A 22,251-nucleotide genomic window follows, 5' to 3' on the forward strand; every position below is an offset into this window, starting at 1 on the left:
TGAACAGGACAAGGGACAGCACCGAGGTCACCTCGGGCTGATCGTCCGTCACATCAGCAAGGCCTGACCCCTAAAAAACCAACGGGATCAAGGAGAACGAATCCAACCAAGCCAAGGAGAGCCCAGGGACTGCCAGGGCCACGGGGAGGTGGCGACTACAAGCTCAGGTTTAGGAGCAGCTCCACAGAAGCCTCAGCTCCATGGAGCAGAGCTCACGTGGGACCAGCAGATCTCCTCTCCCAGGGAATCACCTCCCGAGCACTGCAGATCTGTCCAGCACCGCTGGGAGCAGCAGGGAAGGCTCCCTGGAACAATTCCAGGGAATTTGTGCTCAGTTTCCTGCCCAACCTCTCTCAGCCCCCTCAAGGAGCTCCTGCTGCAGCTTCCCTCAGATTTTCCTCCTTTCTCCATCGCCTGCTGCGAGATGAATTCAGCTGTTCCCTCGTCAAAGGAAGGGAACAGTGAGGAAATGTGTTCTCAATGATCCAGGCAAAGCTGAATCCCAGGCTGGAGCCGCCCCTCCCTCCCTCCCACGGCCTGGCTCCCGCCTCCTCTCCACCTGGAAACTTCAAATGCCACCTCCACGCTTGGAATTCATTCCCGTGAAACGTGAAACCTCCACGTGCTGGGCGAGCGCCACGGGAATTACATCCCCTGCCCCTGGCTCTAGGGCAGAATTCCTGCAGGACCTGAACATCGTTCCGAGACCTCTCCAGCAATTCCAGGAGGGACACAGCAAGTCCAGCCCTGGAAAAACTCATCCACGGGAGAGGGACACCACGGATCTGCGTGGAGGGAAGAGGAGCTTTGGGAGAGAGGGAAGCAGCAGAGGGAAACAAGAGAAATCCAGGCAAGAAAACAGCGGGAAGATTTGGAGACCTGGTGAAGTTTGCAGGAGCTATCCAAGTTTTCTAATCCCTCGCTGCAAAATGGGGGAAACGTGGATCCACAGACTGTAAAAAAGCTGCATTTCGGTCTCATCCCCCCACCAAAACCCTCTGCTCTGAGCCCCTCTAAGCAGATTTTATTCCATTAGAAAGTGCTGGAGGTTTTCCCAGATGCAGGCGGCAGCAGGAGGCAGCTGCGCTGCTCCAGAATCGCTGGGGTTAAACTCAATCAGCTGCCAGCCTCAGAGTCAGCTAAACAGAGAGAAAACAAAATTATCCCAAATTCTCTCTCCTCCCCCACAGTGCATAAACAGCGGAGCCTGAAAGCTCTCCAGAAAGCCACCGAGGGTATTTCTCTAATCAGAGGAGAACGGGGATAAGTGACTGTGCAATAAAAAAGCCAATTATCCAGCAGAGACACATTCCCTGCTCCCAGCCTGCAGACAGAACCCACGGCCACGTGCTCACCAGCCCCAACAACCAACACACGGAGGGGCCTGACACCAGACAGGGCCTTTCTGGGGCTCTGGAAACCCAGGATCCAGCATTCCCGCTGGTATCCAGCAGGAATTTTGAGGTTTCCATGCCCATTTCCATGCACGGTTGCGTGTCTGCACGCCCTGGGATCCAGCGTGTGCAGAGCAGCCCACGATGAACACAGACAGGGCGATTTTGGGGGGTCTGGAAACCCAGTGCCAGATCCAGCATCCGGAATTCCCGCCGGGATCCAGCAGGAATTGTTTCCCGTGCCCCTTTCCATGCAGAGCAGTGTCTGCACACCCCGGAATCCAGAGCGTGCAGAGCAAGGTGGGCGCCGAGGATCCTCTGGCTGCGCTGGGCACCGGCAGCGCCCCCGGGATGTGCCCAGGGCAGCACAGGGATGGCTCAGCTCAGTCCCCAGGCCATGCAAGTCCCCAGGTGGGGACAGAGAAGGGGACAGCAGCCCCGGGGTGTCACCGGCGGAGCCACGGGCAGGGCCGTGCACAGGCAGCACCCACCACGGCAGGAGCAAACCCTGCTTGTCCCTCCTCCCCGTGGCTCAGCCTGGGGACGGTTCCCGGCGGCCGCTCTGCCTCCAAAAGAGATTTCAAGCGAGGCCTCTGCCCGTCCCTGGGGTGAGCCAGGGCCGGGCAGCGGGAAGAACCAGCAGGATCCGGGCTCAGCCTTGCCCTTCTCCCAGCAATGCCCGTGAACTCGGGGGCTTTTGAGGAAGGGCCGCCAATTTTTGCCCGCCCTCGGGAGGGTGGACTCAAACACCAGCCCTGCAAAGGAGGAGAAGAGGTAAAACTGGAGGAAGCGACAAGGAACTGGCGGGGGGGAAAGGACCAGAAGGGTTCGTAACTTTGTTAACAGCACAAAAACTGGGGTTTTGAACGGTTTCCCGCCCCGTCCTTCATGTTTGGGACTGAGTGTGCGAGTCAAGGCTGAGAGGGAGAGAGAACAGGCGGGGTTAGGTGGGTGCAGGTGCTCTCTGTGGTTATTAGAATCATGCATTGTAATAGACCATCACTCACTGCCCGCAGGAGGAGATGCAGCAGCAGCAGCAACAGCAGAAGTGGTGGGAGTGGAATTGACGGAGGAAAGAGCTACATGGGTTGGGCTAGAAACATTTTTTACATCGTGGTGCTGGCTCACGATGGAAGGCTGTCTCCTGAGGGCTCCCTGCAAAGAGGAGGCGCCGGTCTGGAATGTGTAAACTACGTCCATCTGCAAAGAACCAGAGAGTGAGATAGCAACACCCGGCCAGGGACAGGGACAGGGACAGGGACAGGGAGAGGGGAGGGCGGGAGCAGGGAGGCCGGGCAGACACACAGACAGCAAGGAAGGAGGAGGATGGAGAGGCGAGGAAGAGGAGGAGGAGGAAAGAGGAGAAAGAGCCCCCCACCACCCCACGCTCCCCGAAACCCACGTGGGGTTCTGCTGGTGGTGCTGGGGGGGGAGCGGAGAGAGCGCCCGGCCCTGCCCTTCCCGCGGCAGCGAGAGCAGCGGGGCCGATCCCCGCAGCGGGAAAAGGCTGTGGTGGGAGGCAGTGGCAGAGGAAACACCTGGGGTGACCCCGAAGGTCTGCAGGAGGAGCAGAGACAGACAGAGAGAGCGGGCAGAGGTGCGAGTGGGCAGCCGTGGCACAGGGCTCCTGGTGCCCCAGCCCCGTGTCCATGGGCTCCCCACAGCTCCCGTGGCAGCAGGAGATGTTCCAGCGCCTCTCCCAGGCCCAGGGCTGCTGGGGATGCACCGAGGCTGCCCTGTGGGTGTTGTGTCCCGAGGCTGGAGGATCTGAGCAGCATCCGGGGCCGCCGTGGGCACTTTGTGGCTGGGTCACGCCAGCCCCGTGGCCCTTCTGCACACCTCGCCCAGCCCCAGCTCCGGCTGTGGAGCTGTTTCACTCTTGGCTCCTGCCCCACTCTGCTGTCCCTCTTTTCCCCTGGCCTGGGGAAGAGCCCCGTGCCCTTTTCGGACACGCCGAGCGGGGACAGGAGCCCCCCGTGCTCAGGACCCTGAAGAGGCTCCAGCTCCCAGGAGCATTTCTCACGTGGCAGGAGCTCAGCTCAGCTCAGGAAAACACCCGGGAGGCTCCAGGCTCGGCCCCGGGGGCACCTCTGGCACTGCAGCCCTCCAGAGCTCCCAGGTTCCCATCTGGACCACTTCCAGAAGATCCTGGCAGCTCCCAGCGTGTTCTCGATGTGAGTGGAGCACTGGTTACCCCCACAAAAAGCCCCCCAGTGCTCACAAGCAGCCGGGAATGGAGGCTGAGCTTCACCCTGAAGCCATGGGGGTGGCACCGTGGAGGTGACAGCTCACGGAGGAGGAATTTAACTCTGCCCCAGCCCCTGCGTGTCACAGGGACAGAAAGGAGGAGGAACAAAGGTGACCCTTTGTCCCTTTGTGCCAGCTCTTCGTGCCTGGGGACACCAGGACTTCCCCACTTGGGACAGCTCTGCCCTGGCCTCCAGGGAAAGTGAGGGGCACATCCCCACCCCCTTTTGGGATGGGGAAAAAGGCAAAAATCAGGGAAAAAAGGTCAGGCAAAACCAACGGGTGTAAAAAGAAGGTTGAGAGGTTTTCTCCCCCTTCTGCGCCGTGGGGTGGCACAGGGAGCGAGGCCAGCGAGGGTCTCGTGCTGGCAAATCCCTGCTGGGCACATTCCCACGGGAACAGCATCCCAGCAGGAGCAGGCACAGCCCGGGGGGCTCCGTGGACCCCTCCCAGGTGACCATCAGTGGCACGTCCAGCCTCCTGCTGAGCCCAGGACAGCGTCTGCAGCACAGCAGCCTCCCCCTGCCCCCGGCTGTCCCAAAAATCCGGGTGTTCCCGGCTCCCTGGAGAGGCACGGGCAGTGATGGCACCCTCGGAGCGGCAGCCGTCACCTCTCCGCAGACAGAGCCCCCGGACGGGGAGAGGCAGGAGGGGACAGAGAAGGCAGAGACCCCCGGCGCCGCTGCCCCCCGGTACCTGGGTCTGGATCCTGTTGAGCCCCCGGAACCAGAGGATCTGCCCCCGCCGCAGCTCCATCTCCGCGTGGTCGATCTCGTCCACGTCCTCGGGCAGCTCCTCCTCGGGGATCTCCTCCTTGGTGATGCCGTGCCCGGCCTCCTTCAGGAACTTCAGGTGGCTCGTTGGGACGGTGCAGATCAGCTGGGGACATTCAGGGACGTTAGCCTGAGCTCGTGGCAGTGCCACCAGCCCTGGGGAGCTGCCAGGACCCGGCGGGAATGTCACTGCCACTGCCACTGCCACTGCCACTGCTGGGTGTGTCCCTCTGCAGCAGGGGGAATGAGGAGGGGATGGGGTGGGACATCAGCCCCTTCCTAAACACCTTCCTGAAGAGCTGCCCTGGAGACAAACCCGGGAGGACACGGGCAGGGAGGGAAAGACGGGGCAGGATCTGGGGACTGGCCCTTACCTGGCCCCACAGGAGCTCTCCCACTCCGATGAAAATGCACCAGAACCACTGGCTCAGGGTGAGCCCGGAGCAGCTGAAGGGCTTCCCACCAAACTCCACGATGATGATCTGCGGCACGGAGACAAGAGTCACACCCCAGGCAGCTCCCAGGGCGTGGAAACGTCCCCTTGGGCCACACTTCTCCCTCTTTCCTGGGATTACAAGAGGAGCAGGGACCTCACAGCCAGGCTGGGAATTTCGAGGAACACCAGAAAGGAGCAGGGACCTCACAGCCAGGCTGGGAACTCCAAACACCAGATTCCCCTCCCAACACGCTCCAGCCCCCAAATCCCGGGATCCCAGGATGTTCTGGGCTGGAAGGGATTTAAAGCCCGCCCAGATCCGTGCTCAGGGACACCTCTGAGCTCCACCCGGCCCCAGGCCGGCTCCCGTGCCGCCGAGGCGCGGCTGGTGGAGGCCAAGGGGACGGAGCCCCTGCGGCCCGGCGGGGTCACCTGGGCGGCGAAGGTGCCCAGCACCACGGTGCAGAAGATGGGGTTGCGGTAGATGGCCTCGAAGACGTTCCTCTCGCCGTGGATCTTGCGGGCGTTGATCTCGTTGAAGAGCTGCATCATCACGAAGGTGTTGAAGACGATGGTGTAGTGCTCGGTGGGGGGAGAGTGCAGGGGAGCGTTCCGGCCGCTGTCGATGTCGAAAAACTTCTCCCCTGAGCAGGGAGGAGGGGATTTGGGGCAGGGAAGAGAGAGGAGGATGAGGTGCTGCTCCTCCCTTCTGCTCCCCGCTGCGGGAGTGGGATTAGGGCACCTTGACCCAGCCCCACTGAACCTAAATATCCTTAAAAATACCCAACTGTGCACCCAGGAGCAAAAAACCCAAACCTCTCTGGGTCACCCCTGTGCTTCCCACCCAGCGCTCACAAAGCTCTGTCCTGCACGAGGGAACGGAGACAGCGACAGCGAGGGTGCCCTTGGTGGCTGCGGGCAGGGAGGGCACTCTGCCCCTTTTCCTTTTCCTTTTCTCTTTTCCTTTTCTCCTTTCCTCTTCTCTTTTACTTTTCCTTTTCCCCTTCTCCCTTTTCCTTTTCCCCTTCCCTTTCCTTTTCCTTTTCCCCCTTTCCATCTCCCTCCCCTTTTCCCGTTCCCCCTTTCCCTTTTCCACTTCTCCTTTCCTTTTTCCTTTTTCCCTTTTCCTTCTTCTTTCCTTTTCCCGCTCCCCCGTTTCCTTTCCCCCTTCTCCTTTCCTTTTTCCTTTTCCCCTTCTCCTTCTCCCTCTCCTTCTCCCGCTCCCCGTTCCCCGGGGCCGCGGGCTCACCGGCGAAGAGCAGGGTGAAGATGATGGTGAGCTGGTAGACGGCGTGGCCCAGGATGTTTTTCATCATGGTGCGGGAGATGAGCGGTTTGTTGCGGCCGTAGGGTTTGCGCAGCAGCAGCGACTCGGACGGCGGCTCCGTGGCCAGCGCCAGCGAGGCGAAGGTGTCCATGATCAGGTTCACCCACAGCATCTGCACCGCCTTCAGGGGAGAGTCCTGCGAGGGGGAGAGCACGTGGTGACACCAAAACCCTCCCTTCATCCCTCTCTGCTTCGCTCTCCTCCCGAAGAGAACGCCAGAATCGCTCTGGGGTATTTAACGCCTTCCTAAAACATCCCCTGGGACATTTCTGCTTTTCTCCAAGCTCCCTGCACAGCCCTCAGGGGAGAATCCTGCAGGGGAGGAGTGGGAGAACATGTCACACCACCAAAATAAACCTGCTCCATCGGAAAATAATCCTCAGGAAACCTGTGAAATCCAACAAGTTCTCCTGCTCTGCTAGAAAATAATCCTCAGGAAACCTGTGAAATCCAACAGGTTTGTTCTCCTGCTCCATTGGAAAAGAACCCACTGAAAACCTGTGAAATCCAACAGGTTTGTTCTCCTGGTCCTTTGGAAAATAATCCTCAGGAAACCTGTGAAATCCAACAGGTTTGTTCTCCTGCTCCATTGGAAAAGAACCCACTGAAAACCTGTGAAATCCAACAGGTTTGTTCTCCTGGTCCTTTGGAAAATAATCCTCAGGAAACCTCTGAAATCCAACAGGTTTGTTCTCCTCCTCCAGTGAAGAACAATCCACTGAAAACCCGCTAAACCCAAGAAACTCATCCTCCTGCTCCACTCGACAACAGCCCACTGACAATTTGTTAAAAATCACGGAGTTCATTCTCCTGCTCCCTGCCTGCGTGACACAGGCGCCGGTGAAAGGAACGATGACGGCCACCACCGTGTCCCACCTGCCCAGGTGACACCCCAGGTGTCCCACCCAACCAGGTGTCACCCTGTGTCCCACCCACCCAGGTGACACCCCAGGTGTCCCACCTGCCCAGGTGACACCCCAGGTGTCCCACCCAACCAGGTGTCACCCCCTGTGTCCCACCCACCCAAGGTGTCACCCCCAGGTGTCCCACCTGCCCAGGTGAGCTCACCTGTGTGATGCAGGCGCCGGTGAAGGCCACGATGACGGCCACTACCATGTCCCACCTGCCCAGGTGACACCCCAGGTGTCCCACCTGCCCAGGTGACACCCCAGGTGTCCCACCCGCCCAGGTGAGCTCACCTGCGTGATGCAGGCGCCGGTGAAGGCCACGATGACGGCCACCACGTTGACGGTCAGCTGGAACTGCAGGAACTTGGAGATGCTGTCGTAGACGTTGCGGCCCCACATGACGGCCTTGACGATGCTGGTGAAGTTGTCGTCCGTCAGGATGATGTCCGACGCCTCCTTGGCCACGTCCGTGCCCGCGATGCCCTTGGGGACAGAGGCGGGGCTGTGACGGTGCCCCCCGGGGCTCCGCCGCTTCCCGGGAACGTTCCCGGCAGGAAAAGCCCCGGAGACGGAGCCGACCTGCGCTCGGCAGCGGCGGCACGGCCACCCCAAGGACGGGCTTTCCCTGGGAACAGCCCAGACAGAGCCACGGCGCAGGAAAGGTGGGAACCAGCCGGGAAATAGCCAGGAAAAAAGATAGGAAACAGCTGGAAATCAGCAGGGAACCAGCCAGAAAAAAAAAGACAGGAAACAGCTGGAAAACAGCAGGGAAACAGCCGGGAAACAGCCAGAAAATTGGCAGGAAACAGCTGGAAACCAGTTGGGAAACAGCTGGGAAACAGCTGGGAAACAGCAAGGAAATAGCTGGAAAATAGCTGGAAAACAGCTGGAAAAAAGCTGGGAAACATCCAGGAAACAGAAAAAAAGCCAGGAAACAGCCGGGAAACAGCCGGCAAAAATGATCCCAAAATTCTCCCGCAGCATCGGCAGGGCCCGGGCCGGGCTGTGCTCCCCGGCTCCAGCGCAGGGAGGCGCTCCCACCGCAGGAATTCCATGCAGGAATTCCAAGCCGTGCCCAAAGCGGATCCCTGGATTCCCGGGATCCCTGCCCGCTGCAGGGCACGGGGGCTTTAGGGGAACAGCCTTCCCTGCTCATCCCAAAGGCTCTGGAATTGCGTTTGGATGTTCAACACGTTCCTAAAAACACTTCCCAAAAAATCCCATCTGCTCAAAGCTCCCTGTGCAGCCTCCCCACGCAGCTCCTGCTCACGTGCCTAAAATTCACCCACAGGGAAACTTCAAATCAACACCTTCATCTCCCTGCTCCTTTCAGACAGGATAAAAAAGCATCAAACCAGAGTTTTCCGGCATAAATAAACTCCCCAAGCCTGATCCAGCATCGTGCCTGGAATTGGGGTGAAGAGCTGCAGGGAAATCCGAATCATGGGGCTCCCACAGCTCCCCTGGATCCGGGAGTGACACCAGGGCAGGTCCCTGCTCTGGGACCTCCAAGGAATTCCCAATCCCTTGCTCACGGTCCCACACAGCTCAGACTCAAATCCACCACCCTCAGAAAATCCCTTTCTTGCGTTTTTGGGCCGTCCCATCGATTTGGAATAGATTTCCACGGTCTGGAAGCAGTTCCAGGGGACTGTAACCCCGCGATCCCACGGAGCAAAGGAGAACCTCCAGGCTGCCCTACCATGGCAAAGCCGACATCCGCTTTCTTCAGGGCCGGGCCGTCGTTGGTGCCGTCCCCGGTCACCGCCACCACCTGCCTCTGGTCACCCACGGTGCTGTCGATGATCCCTGCCACGGGGACGAGGGATTGAACCCCGGGGAACGCTCCCAGCCCGGATCGGGCTGGGAACGCCGCAGGGATGCGCCCTGGGGAGGGGCGGTGCCCACCTTTCACCAGGGTGTGCTTGTCCGTCGGGGAGGAGCGCGCCAGCACACGCAGCTTGGGCCAGATCTTGTCCAGCTGCTCCTGTTCCACCTGCAGGGCCGGGAAAAAGGGAACTGAACCCCCCACAGGAAATCTTCTGTCCCACCGGAGAGCAAATCCCAACCGGGACAGGAAAACGGCTTCACCCCAAACCCCGCTGAGCATCCCAGCAGCTCCCTGATCCAAGGAAAGAGGAAAGGCCAGCGGGACTCGGGAAACCCAGCAGGATTCGGGAAAATCCATTAGGATTTGGGAAAATCCATTAGGATTTGGGAAACCCAGCAGGATTTGGGAAACCCAGCAGGATTTGGGAAAATCCATTAGGATTTGGGAAACCCAGCAGGATTTGGGAAAATCCATTAGGATTTGGGAAACCCAGCAGGATTCGGGAAACCCAGCAGGATTCGGGAAAATCCATTAGGATTTGGGAAACCCAGCAGGATTTGGGAAACCCAGCAGGATTCGGGAAACCCAGCAGGATTTGGGAAACCCATCAGGATTCGGAAACCCAGCAGGATTTGGGAACCCAGCAGGATTTGGGAAACCCAGCAGGATTCGGGAAACCCAGCAGGATTCGGGAAAGCCACCAGGATTCGGGAAAGCCATCGGGATTCAGGAAAGCCATGGGGATTCAGGAAAGCCATCGGGATCTGGCGTTTTTGCTGTGGGAGGTTCCCCCCTCCCCGTGCAGGGCAGAGCTCTCCCACCTCTCCCTTCTCGTTGCGGATGAGCCGGTTGAATTCCTTCCCCTCCAGGCACAGGAAGTCCTCCCCGGGCAGCAGGATGCCGCACTTGGTGGCGATGGCACGGGCGGTGTTGATGTTGTCCCCCGTCACCATGCGGACGGTGATGCCCGCGCGCTGGCACTTCAGGATGGCGTCGGGCACCTGGGGACAGTGACAGGGACAGGGCTGGCACCGGGAACGCCGGGACGGGGGCAGCTCCTCGTCCCTGCAGGGATCGGGAAAGGGTTTGGAGCGGGGAGGGAGCTGCACGTGGCACCCCCAGGGGAGGGACCTCGCTGGGTGCCAAGGCACGGCCAGGGCATCCACGAAAACGGGAATTTCACCCTCTCCCAGCCCTCCAATGGGTTTATCCATTTGGGAGCGCTGGGGGAAGAGAGGAGACCAGAGTGAGGAATGAGCAAATCGGATCAGGAGCCTCCAGAGCCGCTGCAGCCGGGGGATCCGTAATGCAATTCCCAGATTGCCAGATCCCTGAACATCTCCTCGGGGACCAGGAGAGCAGGGGGAGAGCTCCGAGTCCAGAGGCAGGAACGAGGGGATTATTGCATTAGCCCAGCTCAGAGGGAAAAACCAGAGCCCGGGGATTCTTCCTGGCTCTTTCCATCCACCTCTGGTGCAGCCCGGAGCAGCACAGACGCCAAAGGTTGGGAATTTTGGGGTGGGAACACGCAGACGTGGCATTGTTTTGTCCAAAAAACGGGAGAGAAATGCCCACAGCAGGGATGTGGGGGCACATGTCAGGATGTCAGGGCTGGGCACAGAGGAGCTGCTGGAATTCCTGAGGGGACAGCGGCACAGCACGGGGCATTCGGTACCTCGGGCCGGACGGGATCCTCGATCCCCACCACGGCGATGCAGGTCAGGTCGGACAGGATCTCGTTCTCGCTGTCCCAGTCGGGCTCTGCGTCCGCAGGGAAATCCCGGAACGCCAGGCAGATGGTCCTGAGCCCGTGGCAGGCCATGGGCTCGATCACCTTCTTCACCATCTCGTCCCTGTCCTTCACCTTGAACAGCCGCGGCTCGCCGTTCTTGTCCAGGATCTTGGTGCACCTGAGGCAGGGCCACCTTCCTGTCACCCCCTCTGCAGAAAGGGGCTGTCCCCTTGGTCACAGCTTCCTACAGCTTCCCAAAACCACCCAGAAAGCACTCGGCACACTGCTGCCACCCCATCCACACAAAGGGGCAAATTCTCCTTCCACAACTCCTTCCAGCTTTGCCAAATGCACACAAAACCACTGCACATTGCTGCCACCCCATCCACAAAAAGGAGCAAATTCTCCTGATACAACTCCTTCCAGCTTTGCCAAATCCACACAAAAAACACTGCACATTGCTGCCACCCCATCCACACAAAGGAGCAAATTCTCCTTCCACAGCTCCTTCCAGCTTTGCCAAATCCACACAAAAACCCCTCGGCACATTCCTGCCACCCCATCCACAAAAAGGGGCAAATTCTCTTTCCACAGCTCCCTCCAACTTCCCCAAACCCACCCCAAAACCCCTGGGCAGGCTGCAGCCACCCCATCCGCACATCCCCGTCCCCACAGCCGCCTCCAGCGTCCCCACACGCACCCCACACCCCGGGGCACCTCCCGAGCCGCCCCGCCGCGGGAGGGGAGCGGGATTTACTTGCGCAGGATGATCTCGGAGGCGCCCTTGCTGTACATGCGGAAGCCGGCGCCGCTGCGCAGCACGGTGCTCATGGACTTGCGCACCGAGTTGAAGGTGTAGACCTTGTAGAGCTTCTCCTCGGGCACCTCGTTGCGCACGGCCTGGTAGTCCTGCTTCAGGTCCAGCACGAAGCCCAGCAGGGCGCACTCGGTCTTGTTGCCCACCTGGCGGGGCAGCCCGCCCTCCTTCTCCGGAGGCTGCGGGAGAGGGACGGCGTCGGGACGGGCGTCGGGACGCGGAGCCCCCGCGGAACCCCGGGGCGCAGTACGCCAGCAAAAGCACAATGTTCTACCGCCGCTGTTACCCTGGTTTTTCTGAGGTTTTTTTAAGGCCGTTTTGAATTTCATAAATGGAGTCAGAGCTTTTAGTTACTGCAGGATATTAGAGCAGTTTTCTACCTTTTACCCACAGATGTAACATAAACAAATCCTTTGTTTTTCATTCCCTGTCCTTTGTTTGCATATTTCTAACCTGAAAACAATTGTAACTGACAATTGGTCTGGCCACTGAGGCTGAGGGGTGGAAACCCCAAAAAGCCAATCTTCTGCTGGACCCACAAATGTATAAAAAGTAAGAAATAAACAAGGGGTCTCTTCTCTCCGCTCTCTCGGCTGTGAGCTGGGATCAGAAGGACCTCTGCCTTGTGAAATCTCTTGTCTGCGTGTGACTGCTCTGTGTGTCTCGGTGACACAGACACAGAGGCTCACAAACATCACGAATGCTGCAGCTGCTCTGCTGATAAAGGCTCGGGGGACGCAGACACGGCTGCTGCTGCTGCCCTACGGCTGCTGATAAGGAGCTCCCGCCCGGGACACGGCGGCGTCTGGGGCGTTCGTGTCCCCGGCCGCCTGCGCTGTTTGTGCCGGTGCTGGGAGCCACGAGGGGGAAAAGGAGCGAAAGGAGCGCGGGGCTTCTGAGAAACAGCTGCAGATGCCAGCGGCTGGACTGAGCTGCCTGCAGCACGGACAGACGGACGGACAGAGATCTCCCCGGCTTTTATTTTAGCTGGCCCAGGCAGAGAAGCTCCCTGGACTGGTTTTTCCTTTTCCTTGGGGCTGTTTAAAGCTGCTCTGGACTAAAATAACCACAAGAGCATCAGGAGCTCACAGCTGCAGCCCACCAGGGCCCAGGTTGGAATTTCCAGTGCAGGAGGGACTGATAAGGGACTGATAAGGGACTGATAAGGGACTGATAAGAGACTGATAAGGGACTGAGAGAGCCCAGCTACACCCACGGCAAGGAGTTCTCTCAATTTTGCCATCTCTCCTCAGAGCAGTGAGAGGTTTTGTTGTTTCGTGCTGTTCATTTTTTATGCTTGTGGGCACTTAGTTTGTTAAATAAATATTTTTTTCCACTTTTGTCTAAGGAGATTTTTCCCCAGACCAATCCAGGGAGGGGCCGTTTGGGTTTGCTGCTCCAGAGGAACCCCCCATTCGGAGGTCTCCTCCCAAACTTGCCCTAAAAAAGTGAGAGTTGTCCCTAAAGCAGGACAGCAGGCTGGGGCTGTAACAACCCTGCCTTCACGGGGCAGATTTAGCCATGAAATAAAGAACTGAACTTCCACAACCACCCATCACCACGGCCTTCAGTGACGACTCCCCAAAAACCTGACAGACGGAGAGAGAGAGAGACGCCAAACCCGAGCAGGAGCAGACAGCAACAGCAAAACCAACAACAACAACAACGACAGCGGGGCTTGGCGCTGCAGCTCACCAGGATTTTGGAGGTGTAGGCCGAGTTGATGGCCACGCCGTGCACGATGAGGTCCAGGACCTTGGGCAGGATGGCCTCGGGGTCGGGGATCTGGCGGTAGTGCGTGTCCCCCACGTAGGCCTGCACCACGGTCATGCGGTTCATGGTCAGCGTGCCCGTCTTGTCCGAGCAGATGGCCGTGGCGTTGCCCATGGTCTCGCAGGCGTCCAGGTGCCGCACCAGGTTGTTGTCCTTCATCATTTTCTGGGGGCGCCCGGGAGGTCAGGGCCGAGCCCCCCGGGCGCCCGCCCCGCGCCCGCGCGCCGCGCCCCGGCTCACCTTGACCGAGTAGGCCAGCGAGATGGTGACGGCCAGCGGGAGCCCCTCGGGCACGGCCACCACCAGCACGGTGACGCCGATGATGAAGAACTTGACGAAGTACTGGATGTAGATGGGGGTGCACTCGGTCAGCCAGGGCCGCTTCTGCACCCCGAAGGTGTCGATGACGAAGTAGAGCACCAGGATGATGACGGTGATGGCCGACATGATCAGCCCTGGGGACGAGGACGAGGTGAGGGGACGCAGGGGACAGGGACAGGCAGCCGCCACCAGCTCTGGGGTCACCGTCACCGTCACCGTCACTCACCTGCCTTCCCGATCTGCACCGCCAGGCGCGTCAGCTTCCCCTGCAGCACCGACTTCTCCTTCTTGGGCACTTTCACCTTCTTCTTCTCCTTCTCCTCGTTTTCCACCCCCTCCTGGCTCTTCAGGGGCTGGATCTCTAAGGCCACACCATCCTGAGTTTTAGCTACAGCCCGGGGGGCAAAAGAAGACACCACGTGTGAACAGGAGAGACCCGGAGCAGCCTGGAGGACACCACGGAGGAGGAGGATGGTGGTGGCGGTGGCAGAGAGAGCGAGCGAGAGAGAAATCCCAGGACAAGAACCAAGAGCCACTCCCGGCCACACACGCGTCCGAGCACATGGAAGCTCCATGTCCCGGGGCCCTGCCTCCTCCACGGGCGGGTTTTCTGTCACCTACCCCCTGCCCACGGGTAAGGGATCCTCAGAGGTGACTCTGGCACCGTCACGCCTCTGCGAGGAACATTCTAGGCCAGATTTTGGGATCCCTTCCGGCCTCTGAGCCCGCAGCGGGCTGGGAGCGCCTTGGGATGAGCCCCGAGGTGCTGCAGTGCCCCGAGGAGCGTCCCCAAATCCCCCTGGTGCCACCCCTGCGGGCAGCGCGGCTGGAAGCGCCGGCCAGGGAAGCGACAGGGGCCGGGATGGAGGGGAGGGTTAGAAACTGGGATGGAGATGGAAGAGCAGGGAGCTGGGAATCCTCCAAAATCCCAGCCTGGAGCCGTCCACGGCGCCTCTGGGACCCGAGGCAGCTCCCAAAGCGGGGCTAATCCAGCCCTGGGGAGACCCGAGCTGGGAGCTCTGCGGAGGGACGGGAACCCCCAGGGGCTCCAGCCCGAGCAGCAGCAGCGGCCCCGGGGCCACCGCGGGACCTGTCCCCTCCTGGCTCCACGGTGACAACAGACCCGACACGGACACAACAAAGCACCCGGACACATCTGACGGCACGGAGGGCAACTCAAACTGCTGAGAGGAGAGAGAGAGAGAGAGAGAGAGAGAGAGAGAGGGGTGGAGAGAGAGAGAGGTGCAGAAATGGGGCTTCCTCCACAGCCTGCAAAGAACGGTGTGAGAAACACGGGCGAGAGACGCTCACGGAGTCCAGGCCATGGCAGGACAGGGTGCAAGCGTCCCGTGGGCCGGGCCAGAGCTCATCCCAGGAATGCCAGGGGGGCACCCCCAGCCCTGCCCCGAACACCAACCCCCCCGGGACAGCGTGTGACGGGCACGAGAGCTTCAGAGCCCCGAACCCCGCTGCAGAGGCTCGGGGATGCTCTGCCAGAAGCGCTGCTGGAAGAGCCCTGGCCTCCCCGAGAAATGGCTCTTCCCACACAGGGACAACAGGAACATTCATCCCAGTGATGCCTCAGGATTTTCGCTTTTCTATTGTTCGTACGTTTATAATCCTGCAATTCTTCAGTGTATAACTCTAAACTCCATAGGCGGTGTTGGCTGCTGCTTTCCCATTCTGGTCAGACACAACAATTCCTCTCCAGGCCTGGGAATCAAGGGCACCTCGCTGCCTCACAAAAGTGAGCTGGGGGCAGCAAACTTGAGCTAAAAAACTTCATGACCTGAAGCTGCAATTGAAGGATTAACCCCCAATGTGCAAATAACTCATAAAAGCGTGAAAACCCCCTGACCCTCGGTCCGATTTTGGCTGCAGCCCCTGGAAGGGGCTTTGCCCGCCCGAAATGTACCCGGGGGCCCTCCAATAAACACAGCTGCTTTTTATCCTCTCCATTTTGCCCGGCCCCTGATTTCAGGCAGTCCCAACAGGGCGTCACCGGCCGTGCCGGGGCTCCGGGGACACCGCAGGGCCCCTGGCCACGGGACCCTTGCACCCTGTCCCGGGAAAACGAGGCGAGAGTCCCGCCGGAGCAGCCAAGAGCACAGAGTGATGAGGAGAAGGAAGGAAGAAGGAAGGAGGAATGCTCGGTAGTTAGTGTGGTGCTGGTTCAAAGGATGGAGAGGCTGGCGTTACCTTTGTTGCGGTTTTCGGGGGCTCCGCTTTTTTTACCTGTTCAAAGAGAGAAAGGGTGGAGGGCTGAGCACGCGGAGCCGCGGGCGCCGTGCAGCGGGGACGCTCCCGGGGCCGCTCCGGCGTCGCCCTCCGGACACCGCGCCTCGGTCCGGCGCGCGGCTGGAGGCTCCGCCGCTCCCGGGCCCCCCGTTCCCGAGGATTCCGATCTTCCCCGCCTGTAAATCACCCCCACAACGCCAGCAGTGCCTCCACGGGGCTGGAGCGCCTCAAGATTTTCAGGAGGAGAAGCCACGGAGCTCCACGGGGCAGATTTTCAGGAGAAGAAATCCTCCAGTGCCACTCCCAGCGCCATTCCCATGCCCAGCTCCGCTCCCAGTGCCACTCCCAGGGCACCCTGTCCTGTCACCTCGGCGGTGGCAGCCCCACCCGGGGCTCGGCAGCTCCCAAACCCGGGCACACCCGGGGCTGCCAGGGGAGCCTCGCTCTCCCGCCTGGCAGCGCCTCGGGAAGAGCTCCCTGGCGCGGGAACGCCGGAGCAGCCGGCGGTGCCATCCTGGCACTGCTGCCAGCGCCCGATCCCAAACCTGCCGGGCAGGGATCGGGGAATTTCCTCACCTTTCTTCACTTTCTTCTCCTCATCACCCTCTCCTGCTCCCAGGAGGGTGAAGATGATCCCCGTCTGGGAGTTGATGCCCACGGCAGTCACCACCATCCTGCCCGAGCCCTCCATCACGTGGGTACCTGGCAGGGCAGGAATGCCATGGGGACACAGCTGGGACCCCAATTCCCACCCCACAGAATCCCAGACTGATTTAGCTTGGAAGGGCAGGAGCGCCGTGGGGACACAGCTGGGACCCCAATTCCCACCCCACAGAATCCCAGACTGGTTTAGCTTGGAAGGGCAGGAACGCCATGGGGACACAGCTGGGACCCCAATTCCCATCCCACAGAATCCCAGACTGGTTTAGCTTGGAAGGGCAGGAACGCTGTGGGGACACAGCTGGGACCCCAATTCCCACCCCACAGAATCCCAGACTGGCCTGGCTCAGAAGGGACCTCCAACCCCATCCCGTTCCACCCCTGCCAGGGGCAGGGACAACGTCCCCTATCCCAGGCTGCTCCAGGCCCTGTCCAGCCTGGCCTTGGACCCCTCCCTGGGACCAGGACCCCCCGGCCACCCCCTTCCCGTCCCAAGTCACCCCAGCCCCGCGTCACCCCGGAACCCACCTGACAGCAGCATGGGGTCTTTATCCATTGACTTCTTGACCTGGTCTGACTCCCCGGTCAGCGAGCTCTCGTCGATTTTCAGGTCATTGCCCTGGATCAGGATCCCGTCCGCTGGCAGGAGATCCCCTGGGACAGGAGGAAAAACGGGATCAACCCAGCATCCCACGGGAATGCTCCAGAGGGATCCAAAACTCGGGCTCAGACCACTCTAGGGGCAGGAGAAGCAGCAGGTGGGGTTTGTAAGGGACAGGTGCAATAAAGTGAAATTTCATTCCAAGAGCTCCCAAGCCCTGGCTGGGGCACCGAGAGTCCTGGGGAGGGTTTTGCTCAGCGCTTCCCCATCTGGTTTCAGTGAATCATTCCCAGAGCTCCTGATCCAGACTCCACCGTGTCCACCTGCCAAGTGTGGAACTGGGCCCTTGGGAAAACAAACACGGTGTCGGATCAACCTCCTTCCTAATGGGAGGAATATTCCCCTGGGAAACGGGGAGCAGGGCCTGATTTATCCCAAGGGCTGCAGCTCCTGCATGAGGAAACGATCACCAGTACCTCCAGGCCGAGGAAACATCCCCCAGCATTTTCTGGATAAGGAAATATTCCCCAACATCTCCTGGATAAAGAAGTACTCCCCAACATCTCCTGGATGAGGAAATATTCCCCAATATCTCCTGAGTGAGGAAATATTCCCCAATGTCTCCTGGATAAAGAAGTACTCCCCAACATCTCCTGGATGAGGAAATATTCCCCAACATCTCCTGGATAAGGAAATATTCCCCAATATCTCCTGGATAAAGAAGTACTCCCCAACATCTCCTGGATAAGGAAATATTCCCCAATATCTCCCGGATGAGGAAATATCCACCGACACATCCTGGATAAGGAAACGCTCCCCAAAACCTCCTGGATCAGGAAACACTCCCCAGCGTCTCCTGGCCAAGGAAATATCCCTCAACACCCCCTCCACAGGGACAAGGTTGGGCAAACACCCTCGCTGTGACCCAGCAGCTCCAGGGCAGGCAGAGGCGGGAGCGGAGCTCCGCCACGCCACGGCAGCGTTTCCCTGGAGTACCCGGAGCAGCCGAGGCTCCTGCCCCAGGAAGAGGGGCCGCAGAAAGGGGAGGAGGAAGGGGAAGCTCAGCGCCAGCGCCGCTCACCGTACTTGATCTGGGCGATGTCCCCCACCACGATCTCGGCCACGGGGATCTGGATCACCTGGCCCTTGCGGATCACCGTGAACTTCTGCTCCTGCTCGATGCGGCTCTGGAGGCCCCGGAACTGCTTCTCCTTGCTCCAGTCGTTGAAGGCCGTCACCAGCACCACGATGATGACGGAGAAGAGGATGGCAGCGCCCTCGATCCAGCCCGCCTGCGACTCGCCCTCGTCCTCCACGCCGCCCGTGGACTGCCCGCACACTGCCGGGAGAATTCCCCGTGGGATAACCCCGATGGGAGAACCCCGATGGGATAACCCCGATGGGATAACCCCAAACACTGCCCAGGGAGAATTCCCAATGGGATAACCCTACACAGGGAATGAGGCAGATCTCGGAATCCCCCCATGGGGAATGGGGCAGATCCCGGAGTTCCCTCACAGGACAGATCCCAGTCCCCACACAGGGAATGGGGCAGATCCCAGTCCCCTCACAGGGAATGGGGCAGATCCCAGTCCCCTCACAGGACAGATCCCAGTCCCCTCACAGGACAGATCCCATTTCCCTCACAGGACAGATCCCAGTCCCCTGACAGGACAGATCCCATTTCCCTCACAGGACAGATCCCAGTCCCCTCACAGGACAGATCCCAGTTCCCTCACAGGACAGATCCCAGTCCCCTGACAGGACAGATCCCAGTCCCCTGACAGGACAGATCCCAGTCCCCCCGGGAACGGGGCACCCCCAGCCCCCCGAGCCCCCGGCCCCGTCCCGGGACTGACGCTCGTTGTCCCCGCCGGGCGGGTGGTAGAAGGAGAGCACCAGGGAGATGATGGCTGCGATCTCCAGGATGATCAGCGTCACGTCCTGCAGCGCCTCCCACACCAGCTGCAGGAACGTCTTGGCCTTCTTCGGCGGGATGAAGTTCTGGCCGAAGACCTGGCGCCTCTTCTCCAGGTCCGTGGGGTTCCCGGACAGGCCTGGAGGGGTGGGGAGAACCGGGGTGAGGGAAAATCCCGCGCTGTCCACAGGGAACGCGGCCGGGAGCGGCTCCCTGCCCGCCCCGGAGAACGGGAGCGCAGATAAATAAAATACAAACAGAGAAAATATCAACAAATAAAATAAATAAACATATCATAATAAATAAAATATAAACAAATACATTTATATTTATATGTACTATTTATCAATAAATACTTGTTATATTTATAATATAAATACAAGGATAAGGATAAGGATAAGGATAAGGATAAATATAAATATAAATATAAATGTAAATATATATATACATATAAATATACATATATTTAGAAATTAAATTATAAATAAACATTATAAATATAAATATTATATTTATATTTATATTATATTTATATTATATTTATATTATAAATAAACATTATAAATAAGTATGTATCATATAAATAAACATTACAAATTAGTATCTATAAATACGGCGATTGAATGAGTATTTGTAAATGTAGAAATTAAATCAATATCAACCCCCGGGTGCCGTCAGAGACACCTGGAGCGGGAGAAGATGGATACGAGACCCATGGAATGAGGGCCAGAGCAGGGGAGCGATGGGTGACCGGCACGAGATCAAACCCAGGGAATTGTCACTCGGAGCTGAGGAAGGAGAATTGCTCCGGGGTTTTTATGGATAAAAACAGGAAAAACCCATGAAAGATCCGAGTGTAATAAAGAATTCCTATCGCACGTCCCAGAATAAAATAACTCCTCAATCCTCCATCACCTCCCTGTGGCTCCAGGGACAGCAGGACAGGTGCCACTGTCACCCCGGGCTGCTGCCAGCTGGCACCGGCCGCCGTGTTTACATCAAATGAGCCGTAAATCCGGGAGATCTGCGCAAATCTGGGCAGATCTGGGAAAACCTGGGCAGATCCGGGAAAACCTGGGCAGATCTGAGCAGTTCTGGGCAGTTCTGGGCAGTTCTGAGCAGTTCTGGGCAGTTCTGGGCAGCTCTGGGCAGCTCTGTCACCGGCAGTGGCCACCCGAGCCCTGTCCCTGCCAGCCCTGGGGCAGCGGCAGCGTCCCCGAGCCCAGAGAGAGGGGAGCGAGGACGGGGAAACGGGGAAAAATGGGAATAAAAGGGAGCTCGAGCCCCTGAGAGCCCTCCCATCCCAGGCAACGACGGGGGACAGTGGCAGTGTGAGAGTGTGACAGTGCCACCCCTAACAGAGCCATGAGTGCTGGGGGGCAGCAGGACACAGTGACAGTGTCAGTGACAGTGGCAGTGCGACATGGCCGTGCCCCCAGCGGGAGCAGCCCCCCCCTGCCCAGCACCACCTTAAGGGACCCCCCCATCCTCTTCCACCTTAAGATGTCCCCGGGGCCGCTGCCAGGTCCCAGGGAGCTCCGGGAGTGGCCCTGGACACACCCCGGCCGTGCCTGGAGCAGCCTGGCAGTGACAGGGACACGGGGCTCACACTCGGGGGACGGCTCCACGCTCAGGGGACAGCCCCGTGTCACCCTGGGGTCACCCCCTGTTCATCTTGTGTCACCCTGGGGTCACCCCCTGTTCACCCTGTGTCACCCTGGGGTCACCCCGTGCCACCCCGTGTCACATTAGGGTCACCCCGTGCCACCCCGTGTCACATTAGGGTCACTCCCTGCCACCCTGTGTCACATTAGGGTCACTCCCTGCCACCCTGTGTCACTCTGGGGTTACCCCCTGTTCACCCTGTGTCACCCTGGGGTCACCCCCTGCCACCTTGTGTCACCCTGGGGTCACCCTGTGCCACCCCGTGTCACATTAGGGTCACTCCCTGCCACCCTGTGTCACTCTGGGGTCACCCCCTGTTCACCCCGTGTCACCCTGGGGTCACCCCCTGCCACCCTGTGTCACCCTGGGGTCACCCCCTGCCACCCCGTGTCACCCTGGGGTCACCCCCTGCCACCCCGTGTCACATTAGGGTCACTCCCTGCCACCCTGTGTCACTCTGGGGTCACCCCGTGCCACCCCGTGTCACTCTGGGGTCACCCCGTGCCACCCCGTGTCACCCTGGGGTCACCCCCTGTTCACCCTGTGTCACATTGGGGTCACCCCCTGCCACCCCGTGTCACCCTGGGGTCACCCCGTGCCACCCCAAGCAGGAAGCAGCCCCCGGGCCGGTCCCAGCCCGCCCCGTGTGGCTCCAGCCCAGCCGCGGCGAGGGAGGGGACAGCTGGCAGCTGGCCGTGTCCCCAGCCAGCCCTGGCGGAGGCTGAGCAGGACCCGGGGATGTCCCGGCCTCCGTTCCCACCCAAAGCGGCTCACGGCCACCCCGGCACGGGGACACACGGGGGACACCCAGGGGACACCCAGGGGACACACGGGGACACCCAGGGGACACCCAGGGGACACCCAGGGGACACCCAGGGGACACCCAGAGACACGCAGGGACACACACGGGGACACCCAGGGGACACGGGACGGTCCCACAGGACACGGACCCCAAAGCTCATCCCGCTGACGGAACGATGCCAGGGCTGTCCCAGCTGTCCCCGGGGAATTGGGGACGGCTTCGATGGCTCTGTGCTGGCACGGGGAGGGTGACAAAGGGCCCCTGCCACCCAAATGCCACCGCAGGCCCCGGGGTCAGCGCTAGCGGGGGATTGGGGCAGGAATTTTGGGTGGAGGCCACAGGCGCCAGCAGGGAGCCGTCACCAGTCCCCGATGTGCTGGGGACAGCGGCCGTGGGGTGACACCAGGATCCCCCGGGATCCCCCCGGGGCCGGGACAGAGTCAGGGCACCCAGGGGACACGGTGGCTCAGGGACAGGGGGACGGGGTGGCATTTGGGACAGCTCGGCTCCACGGGAGGGATGGGATGGGCTGGGGGCACGAGATCCGGGACTGGGGTGGGACTGAACCCTGCACATCCCCTAAAAATGCCTTTTGGGTTCTCGTCCCGCCTCTCCTCCCGGCCCAAAGCAGCTGATCCCACCTTGGCAGGGCCGAGCACATTGTTCTGTGACCTGGGCTTTGCATTCCCACCGGGATTTCCCCCTGCTCTAACGACATCCCGATATTGTCTCTCCTTCCCGGTCCCGCTCGCAGCTGGAAAGCCGCAAATCCCCCCCTTGCAGCACCAAAAATATCCCAAGGATTGTC

The 22,251-nt window shown here is 59.8% G+C and overlaps 1 protein-coding gene across 10 annotated transcripts in view; it reads right to left on the minus strand.

The window, feature by feature from the left end:
- ATP2B4 (ATPase plasma membrane Ca2+ transporting 4) overlaps window positions 1-22,251 on the minus strand; it is a 51,716-nt gene that overhangs the window by 5,839 nt on the left and 23,626 nt on the right. For 3 of the 10 annotated variants that reach the window (XM_040085758.2, XM_058423479.1, XM_058423480.1), the window contains exons 3-21: window positions 18,918-19,115; window positions 18,140-18,397; window positions 16,986-17,111; window positions 16,374-16,499; window positions 15,759-15,794; window positions 13,786-13,947; window positions 13,479-13,693; window positions 13,161-13,403; window positions 11,406-11,644; window positions 10,592-10,826; window positions 9,738-9,917; window positions 8,994-9,081; window positions 8,788-8,894; window positions 7,377-7,568; window positions 6,100-6,313; window positions 5,283-5,494; window positions 4,789-4,896; window positions 4,338-4,520; window positions 2,505-2,594 (exon numbers count right to left, since the gene is read on the minus strand). In XM_040085758.2, coding sequence (XP_039941692.1) covers window positions 2,505-2,594; window positions 4,338-4,520; window positions 4,789-4,896; window positions 5,283-5,494; window positions 6,100-6,313; window positions 7,377-7,568; window positions 8,788-8,894; window positions 8,994-9,081; window positions 9,738-9,917; window positions 10,592-10,826; window positions 11,406-11,644; window positions 13,161-13,403; window positions 13,479-13,693; window positions 13,786-13,947; window positions 15,759-15,794; window positions 16,374-16,499; window positions 16,986-17,111; window positions 18,140-18,397; window positions 18,918-19,115 — 3,212 coding nt within the window. Of the gene's footprint in view, window positions 1-2,393; window positions 2,595-4,337; window positions 4,521-4,788; window positions 4,897-5,282; window positions 5,495-6,099; window positions 6,314-7,376; window positions 7,569-8,787; window positions 8,895-8,993; window positions 9,082-9,737; window positions 9,918-10,591; window positions 10,827-11,405; window positions 11,645-13,160; window positions 13,404-13,478; window positions 13,694-13,785; window positions 13,948-15,758; window positions 15,795-16,373; window positions 16,500-16,985; window positions 17,112-18,139; window positions 18,398-18,917; window positions 19,116-22,251 lie in introns of those variants that run through there. The other 7 variants (XM_058423481.1, XM_058423483.1, XM_058423484.1 and 4 more) reach the window with 7 other exon arrangements.

This window comes from Hirundo rustica, chromosome 24 (genome assembly GCF_015227805.2).
Source record: "Hirundo rustica isolate bHirRus1 chromosome 24, bHirRus1.pri.v3, whole genome shotgun sequence".
NCBI lineage: Eukaryota > Metazoa > Chordata > Aves > Passeriformes > Hirundinidae > Hirundo > Hirundo rustica.